The sequence below is a fragment of the Sinocyclocheilus anshuiensis genome, unplaced genomic scaffold (genome assembly GCF_001515605.1).
Source record: "Sinocyclocheilus anshuiensis isolate Anshui unplaced genomic scaffold, SAMN03320099.WGS_v1.1 scaffold62, whole genome shotgun sequence".
Classification (NCBI taxonomy): Eukaryota; Metazoa; Chordata; class Actinopteri; order Cypriniformes; family Cyprinidae; genus Sinocyclocheilus; species Sinocyclocheilus anshuiensis.
In genome coordinates, this window is record NW_015544180.1 from 377635 (window position 1) to 386520 (window position 8886).

The 8886-nt window shown below is 37.8% G+C and overlaps 1 protein-coding gene across 1 annotated transcript in view; it reads right to left on the bottom strand.

Annotated features, from left to right (window-relative positions):
- Positions 1–874: 874 nt before the first annotated feature.
- Positions 875–8886, bottom strand: part of LOC107696350 (riboflavin-binding protein-like) — an 8500-nt gene continuing 488 nt past the window's right edge. The window contains exons 2-6 of the mRNA XM_016496646.1: positions 7572–7751; positions 7315–7411; positions 5209–5337; positions 4931–5027; positions 875–1310 (exon numbers count right to left, since the gene is read on the bottom strand). Of these exons, the coding sequence (XP_016352132.1) occupies positions 957–1310; positions 4931–5027; positions 5209–5337; positions 7315–7411; positions 7572–7728 (834 nt within the window). The 5' untranslated portion in view covers positions 7729–7751 and the 3' untranslated portion in view covers positions 875–956. The remainder of the gene's footprint in view (positions 1311–4930; positions 5028–5208; positions 5338–7314; positions 7412–7571; positions 7752–8886) is intronic.

The following is an 8886-nucleotide window of genomic DNA, read 5'->3' on the forward strand; positions in this document are numbered from 1 at the left end:
GTAGTTTGATGACGCCGTGACTGAGTGTGGAATCATGGGAGTTGTCGTCTTCATCCCCCACAGCCGATGCAATCCGACGGGTCTTGGGCAGAAATCATGTTCATGGATGAGCTAATGTATTAAAGATTTATTAACATCGTAGTATGAAGCAGAGTGAGGCTGAAAGCCGTCGAAGCGAAACGAGGCCGCTGAAGCAATTGCTAATGAGAGACGAGAGTGACACACGGCTCGAAAGCAGCGGAGCTTTTATTATGCCACACTTTAGCGCTTACGCTCCTTCCGGTCATGCATATGTGGGGTAAAGCAGCGCTGTTTTATCATACTAGATACATTTGAAAGTTCTGTTATAATGCTACTCTGTGCGGTCATCACCTGTCTAATAAAACACACAACATATTAAAGCGTCTTTGGTGTTTCCATGTTTTTAACAAAACAAAACCGGAAATCGAGGGGTTATGACGTCATTGGCAGGCGACACAATGACACTATAGACACGCTCCGTGTCACTGGTTAAAATAGCTTATTTCTCTGGATTTAAACATTCTTCGAAACATTTGGGATAATGTAAGTACACAATTCTGCAAAATATATAACACTGTTCTAGTGGTTTTTGGATATTTTAATAAAAAAATCTTACATATTGTGCCTTTAAGATTAACAAATGCCGTGTAAGTATTGTTTATTGTTTACTACTATAGTTAACTAATGTCAACAATCAAAATCTTATTGTAAAGTGTTATTCAGACCTAAATTCAACTTTTCATGTCGCCTTTAACAGGTTAAAATGAGCAGAATGTGATTTTACAGAAGTATCTTTAGTTCACAGAGGATTGTTTTGTTGACCGTGTCAAATAGACAATACTGTAGAAACCTCACTGCATTAGTTTACTGTAAATTTCACTGATAAGATAAAATACTCATTAACAAACATTCAGCAGATCTAGAACACAACTATCCTAGAAGCCGCTTCCGCTGCCCTCCATGTCGCTGGTGAGTACGGAGCGTTTGCGCAGTACAGCCTTGGCGCTGCTCCTCCGAGCCTGTGGTGGCGCTGTGGCGCTGCGTGTTTGAGGCCCTGCGGGAGGGCAGGGAGCTCTGTACTGTGGCAGGCCGCTCTTGGTGGTGTCCAGTTCTTCAGGGTCTCCTTCCTGAACCCTCAGAGCCGCGATCACCTCTCGGTCGGACGGGCTGAGGGTCAGACAGCCGCAGCTATGGCCTTCAACACCATCTTCCTCCCCGGGGTCGTCTTCAACTGTCATGAAAGCATCTGCCCAAAGACTCTCGCAGAGGTCTCGCCCGTGCTGGTACATCTGACCAAACAAACACAGATGCATGTGAGTGCATGATTCTTTTGAAACTGTAGATCCAACCTGACAGTAGAAGAAGATAGTTTAGACTAATGCTGCTATAGTGGCCTCTTGTGGCAATGCTGAGAATGCAGTGCATAACTGACTTGTATTAAGCATTCTGACAACAACAAAAAAAAAATGAAAAAAAGAAAAGAAAGAGAAAAAATTGCAGTATACATAAACAATAGAAAGTAACAAAATCAACATGAATAGTTCTTCTAACTGTTAGTTAAAGAGGTGTCCATTTATCTAATTTAATTTAATTTTTGTAATCAATAATTTTTTGAAACATTTTATTTACATTGAATTTATCAAATGTACAAATATAAAATATATACATGTAAAAATGTGATTATATCAACCAGTGTTCACTTTCAGTTGCTAAAAATTAAAACGTTTTTATTAATTGAAATAAAGCAGAAATAAAACAAAATATAAACTACTAGATGAAAAACTTAAACTTAAAATTTGAAATGCTGCCATTCAAGTTGAAACTAACTTAAGTTGAACTAAAACTGAAATAAAATAAAATAAAATATAAAGCTAACTAGAAATATATATATATAAAAAAAATTTCAAAATGACAAAAGCATATAACAAAATAACTAAAACTCGAAGCTAAAATATAAAAAATGAAAACTTAAAATATAAAAATAAAAGGCAATGCAATTTTATAAATACCATAACAGTATTTAAATGATACAAAATAACACTGCTGTTCTCTATATTTCACCATTGTATACTGTATTGAAAAACAGAAAATGATTCCCTACTGCAGACAGTTATAAAATAAAAAGACAGTATGAATCTAATAACAGTAAACATTATCATCATTAACATTTATTAGTGTTCAGTCATAAACCGGGAGATAAAGTAAATATGAAATTAATAAAGTAATATGAAGTGCTCAGATGCAGTTATGAGGCATCTTACGTCCATGTAGTGTCAAAAATATTATGTTTAATGATGATAAAACATCTCAGATCTGCTGCTAATATTGTCAGTCATTATTTTCACACATCAGCGATTCACGCATATTAATGATTCCTGAATGCACACACACACACACACACACACACACACAAAATTTGTGTGTGTGTGTGTGTCTCTGTCACTCACGCTTGTGCGCATGTGATGATTATGAATTCTCACTGTCAGCAGCATTTCCATAGAGACAGTGATCTTAAATCTCTATTTACTGTCTTAACTCACGTTGCATACTGAATTATTCCTTTGTGATGTTATTCTGAAGAAATAAAATGTTTGACTTCAGGAACTTTCATAAAAATCATAACTTCACCTCCTCATTCCTCATGATTTAATCAAGTTCTGCTCACTGTTAAATATCGTTTGAAATGGTTTAAAAGAAGTGAATGGCAGAAAAGTCTGTGTAAAGTTAAAGATCATGTTGAGATCACATGACCAGCCAAATTCTTCTTGCATTATCTTGGTATTATTATACAACATCATTCACAGAATAAATCATTCCAACTGGCATTTCAATGTTTATTCATGAGTGAATCAAGGTTCAATTTTATTTTGTTTCCAACATTGTTATTGCGATATTGTTTCAATGTCTTACTTTTCAAGTTTAAACACTGATTTATAAGTAATTAGTTTAACTTTTTACAACCATTAAATATTGCATTAAACACTGTTGCAATGTTTTTTCAACACTGAAACAACAAACAGCATTATTTCAAGCATATTTCAGTGTTGAAACAGTCTGTATGAGAGGCCGATCGCACTGATTCACACTCTCTCTCTCTTTTCGCATGTTCAGCATGTCAGTGGTGAGAAAGAGTGACATGAACTGACACTTTCACTGCGTGCGTGTGTGTGTGTGTGTGTGTGTGTGTGTGTGTGTGTGTTTCCAGCTGTGTCCAGGCCCGGAGTCACATCATCTCTTCACACACTCTCTCCTGTGCGCTGATGTTTGCCTCACCAATAGTGCTGATCAAACCTCTAACACTCAGTGTTAAACTTCAGTGTGTGTGTCCGTCATCCTGCAGCATTTGAGCTCCGGACATGAATCCTTCCTTGGCAACTGCATAGCAACTCCCTGGCAACCACTCACAACACCCTTGCAACACATAGCAATGCACCTAAACTCTTCAGAACACCTTAGCAACAGCATAGCAACACCCTAGCAACCATAGACAAAACCTTAGGAAAACATAGCAATATGCCAAAAACGACTTAATACTCCCTATCAACCACTTCAACACACTCAAAACAATTCAAAACACCTTAGAAACTGCATAGCAACACCCTGGCAACCATAGACAAAACCCTAGGAACACATAGCAATGTGCCAAAAACTCTTCAGAACACCTAAGCAACACCCTAGCAACCATAGACAAAACTTAGGAACACATAGCAATATGCCAAAAACTACTTAATACTCCCAATCAACCACTTCAACACACTCAAAACAATTCAAAACACCTTAGAAACTGCATAGCAACACCCTGGCAACCACCCACAACACCCTAGCAATACATAGGAATGTGGTAAAAACTCTTATCAACATAAGTGGCATAAACACTTATCAACAATCAGAACACCTTAGCAACTGCATAGCAACACTGTGGCAACCACCCACAACACATAGCAATGTGGCAAAAACTACTCAGAACACCTTAGCAACTGCTTAGCAACACACTCAAAACATAAAAAACTTTTGCAACAGCAAAGCAACACCCTGGCAATCACCCACAACACCCTAACAATGCAGCAATGTGTTAGAAACTCCTCAGAACACCTTAGCAAGCACTTATAAACATCCAGAATGCCTTAGCAACTGCATAGCAACACCCTGGCAACCACCCACAACACACTAGCAATGCATAGCACTCTGGTAAAAACTCCTCAGAACACATTAGCAAACACTTAACAATCAAAACACTGCATAACAACACTGTGGCAACCACTCACAACACATATGTGACCCTGGACCACAAAACCAGTCATAAGGGTAAATTTTTTGAAACTGAGATTTATACATCATCTTAAAGTTGAATAATAAGCTTTCCATTGATGTATGGTTTGTTAGGATAGGACAATATTTGGACGATATACAACTATTTGAAAATCTGGAATCTGAGGGTGCAAAAAAAAAAAAATCAAAATATTGAGAAAATCGCCTTTAAAGTTGTCCAAATGTAGTTCTTAGCAATGCATATTACTAATCAAAAATTAAGTTTATATATATTTACGGTAAGAAATTTACAAAATATCTTCATGGAACATGATCTTTACTTGATATCCTAATGATTTTTGGCAAAAAATCAATAATTTTGACCCATACAATGTTTTTTTGGCTATTGCTACAAATATACCCCAGCGACTTAAGACTGGTTTTGTGGTCCAGGGTCACATATCAATGTGCCAAAAACGACAGTCTTAGAACACCTTAGCAACCATTTAGCAACAAACTAAAACATGAAAACCTTAGCAACTGCACAGCAACACCCTGGCAAACACCTGTAGTGCACAAACAAATATCACTCACATTTTCTTCAGGCATGTAAAGCTCCAGTAGTGCGTGTGGTTATATATTGTTTGGTATGGCATGTTACCTGTTGGTACGGCACACAGCCGCCGCTGCAGTTCTGTCCACGTGGGTCAGTGGTCCAGTCCCGAGCACATGTCATGTCCATTTTACAGGCCTCGTACCTGCAACAGTGACTCAACATCATCATGGTGTCTACGTTACCAACAGCTAAACTGGTAAATGATGAATTTGAAATGAAAATTTTGATGCATTCAGATCATTGCTGTCAATCAAAGCTGGCTATCACACAAGCTTATGGCCTTGGGCCCAAGACAGAGTGTATTTATGAAGATGAGGCCTCACCAGTCTCTGCAGAAGCTGTGGCAGAGAGGCACCGCCTTCAGGGAGGAGTCGCGATGCGGGTGTGTCCAGCGAGCAGCATCAGGAGAACAGCGGTAAAAACAGGCGAAGCGCTTCAGGAAAGACTCACAGCTACAGAGAGACACAGAATGGTAAACAACACATCAAAGCAAGATTTTAGTTCACACTAGAGCCCCGCTCCCACTAAATTTCTGTGTTCCACTCCCACCAGCTCCCGCAAACATTCTAACACCGTGTCCTAACTACACGCGACACCGCGACACGCGATAAAAGGTATCTTTTCCATGTTAATCGAAGGTTTTGTCCTAACTAGCCGCGACGGCGACATGCGAAATTTCTAATTTAGAAACGGTTTCTATTTCCACGACGTCACGGCTGGAACAACAACATGGCAGTAGATAACCTCAGTTGATTATGTGCTTTATTCAAAGTTAAACGTGTCTAATATGAGTTTAAATATCATATTGCATGACCTTATAGCCAAACTGAAAGCAACAATAGATAGTTTACCTCAGATCTTGAAAATAAATTAAAGCAAAGATGACCAACAACGAGTGTATTCCATGACAAAGATGTTATCAGTCACTCAGTATGTACATTTAATGATGTTAAAAAGCCTTAATATTTATGAATTAGATTATAAACGTATCCATTTTGTTGCAAGAGCAGTGCGCTTCCACAGAGAGCCCGCCCACACACGCTTCTGATTGGCTGTGATACTTGATTGATTCTGTCGCGTCGCGTCTAGTGTGGACAGCCAAATTGCTTGTCGCTGGAATCTTGTCGCGTCGTGTGTAGTTAGGACATGGTGTAATATCAGGGAGCCGCTATTAATATGCGGGGTACTGAAATCGCTTTTGAATGAGAGCTCGCTGTTCACTTTCGATTTCGCAATCACGAAAGGGAGCACATCTTACAAGATATTTGTCAAGGAGCTCAGGATCTGTTGAGCAGCAAATCCTCCAGCATGGTCTTATCAGTCATTTCTTCTTACTCTCGACTGACTCCCGCAGCTTGTGTATGGAGCAGAGCAGCAAATTTATACATTTAAATTTATAATTTTAGTGCACGCTTTCCATCTGAACAAAATTATTTTTTTTACTTCTCTAAAAAAAGTAGGGGCGGTGCCGCGGTAGGCAAGTAATGTAATCGGTTTACGACGAAACACTGTGTAACACAGACTACTGCAGCAAGCCCAGTGTTTATGTAGCTCCATCATTCTTGTTATGCGCAAAATCGCGGGATGGCGAGACCCGCGCTATATTTTTTGACCGCCCGCTCCTGCGAGATTTGCTTTGGGTCCCGCGGGATCCCAATCCTAATGCAGCCCTCTAGTTCACACGCATAAAACCCACACCCATACATAAGCAAAAAACAAACAAATATGGATTCAAAATAAATAAACATGAATTAAAAAAATAAACATGGATAAAAATAACTAAATAACCAGCTAACTAAATATATGAATGAAATACTTTAAAATATAAATAAATAAACAAACAAACAAATATTAATTGAAATAAATGAATAAATACATAAATAATGTTATCATAAAAATAACTTAAAAAAAAAACATGGATAAAAATAACTAAATAACCAACTAACTAAATATATTAATAAACATACTTTAAAATATAAATAAATAAACAAGCAAACATTAATTAGTTAAAATAAATGAATAAATACATAAATAATATTATCATAAAATAACTAAAATATAAATAAAAATACATTTAAAAACAAACAAACATGGATTAAAAAGTAACTAAATATAAACAAAATAACAATGTATAAATTAAGATTAATTTCAATAACTAACTAAATAAAGAAATAAATAAACAAACTTCCTGTTTTAATTGGAAATGTCAACATGAAAGAAAATTCTGTCTGTCTGATTATTTCATTATTTTTTAAAAAGCTTGTAAATCACCCTTTATACTAATAAAATAATAATAATAAAAAAGTTTTATTAAACACATATATAATTAAACCTGCTGTTGAAGTCATTCTCAGTGTTATTTTAATCATATCTGATTAAATCATAAATCTTGTCTAATGAGAGAATAAATATAATCAGCAGAGACTTACAGAGGGCTGAGGAGACCACACTTATCCCAGAGAGAGTTGTCCACGCCGGACACAGGGCCGGACAGATCCTGGACACCCGTCTCTGAACAACACGAGTCTGGACAGAGACACAAACATTCACAATCTGAGACTAACTACAGACCATAGAGTCCCAATTCTACTTGGGAAATAGACATGAAAGTTTTTAATAATCTGATCTTGACTAGTTTTGAATCAGCTGCGTGTTTGAATCAGACGACTGTAAAGTGTGCACACACTCTCCCTGTAGAGCGAGCACTGCTTCAGATGAGGCTCTGGACTGGGCGTGGCTTTGTGGCTACCGTCCCGCAGACACGCCCCCTCGTGACTCATCACAGCGGCAGCCAATAGACTCGTGAGGAGGGCGAGGCCGAGCAGCACTCTGGACATGCCCATTTTCACCTGTGTTTATGTTTCAGCTGCAAGAAATAATCCGGGATGAGAAACACTTCATAAGAACTTCCATCAACAGGCGTTATGATGCTGTGTAATGCCTCCGGACATAAATGTTCATCCAGTCATGACACTTTTAAATGCATATATTTGCATTTGTATTCATTTATATTCTGCTTCATAATGACTTACTCATGAAAATGATTGTAAAGTTAAACACTGAGAGCTGAGGTTATTTGATGCGTTTATATTTTTATCTCTGTCTGAATTCCTCAAGCAACTTTAGAGGAATCATAATGCCGCCATGATTTGGAATCAGTTCTAATGGGATCAAATGGGAATCTGCCACAAATCAAATAAGATCCTGCTGGATAAACTGAAATTCTAAAAATAAAATTAAGTTGATTCTCAGCTGATCACATCTACCTATAGGAATACGACACCTATCGCGGCATTCCTATATAAGCTCTATTCAGTATTATTCAGCTGCTTTTCAGCTTGCTCAGGAGCAAATTACCCTCCTCCATCCCCAGCTCCTCCTTTCGCCACAGTCAGTACTTGGCTTTCTGATATTCCTTGCTAATCAGACTCCTTTATCTTGAATAAAGTGTTACACTTAAATATCATTAAGTACATTAATGATATCTGCCTTGTTCTGTTCTGTTAACCCTAGGGGGTTATTATTGCTGCTCTCCCTGCTCATTCATGACAGACTTCATTGATGGGCAGGGAGGTTTTTGCCCAGAACAGAACCATACCGCCAAACCAAACTTTATGCTAAGTATCTATCATTTTGACGATAGTGGTCCTGACAGAACTAAAATTAATGAATCAATCAGTCCATAAACACTATGTGTGTTTTAGTTTAGGCCCAGTTTAAATCTGGCTGCTTTGTTTGCTCAAGAAAAGACGTCACATCATGATCTACAGAAACATTCAATTAAGTTGGAATCCCCCTTACAGTAATGAAGAAGTTCAGTTCAACATATACAGTTTGATAGATAGCATCATGACTATAGAAAGGAAGTTTCCAGCTGATTCCTTTCAGTCTTCCTGTGCTGCTCATATTAATGTCCTTAACTGTGTCACACAGTCCTGCCTAAGAGGATGACAGTCACACATACACACACACACACACACACACACACACACACACACACA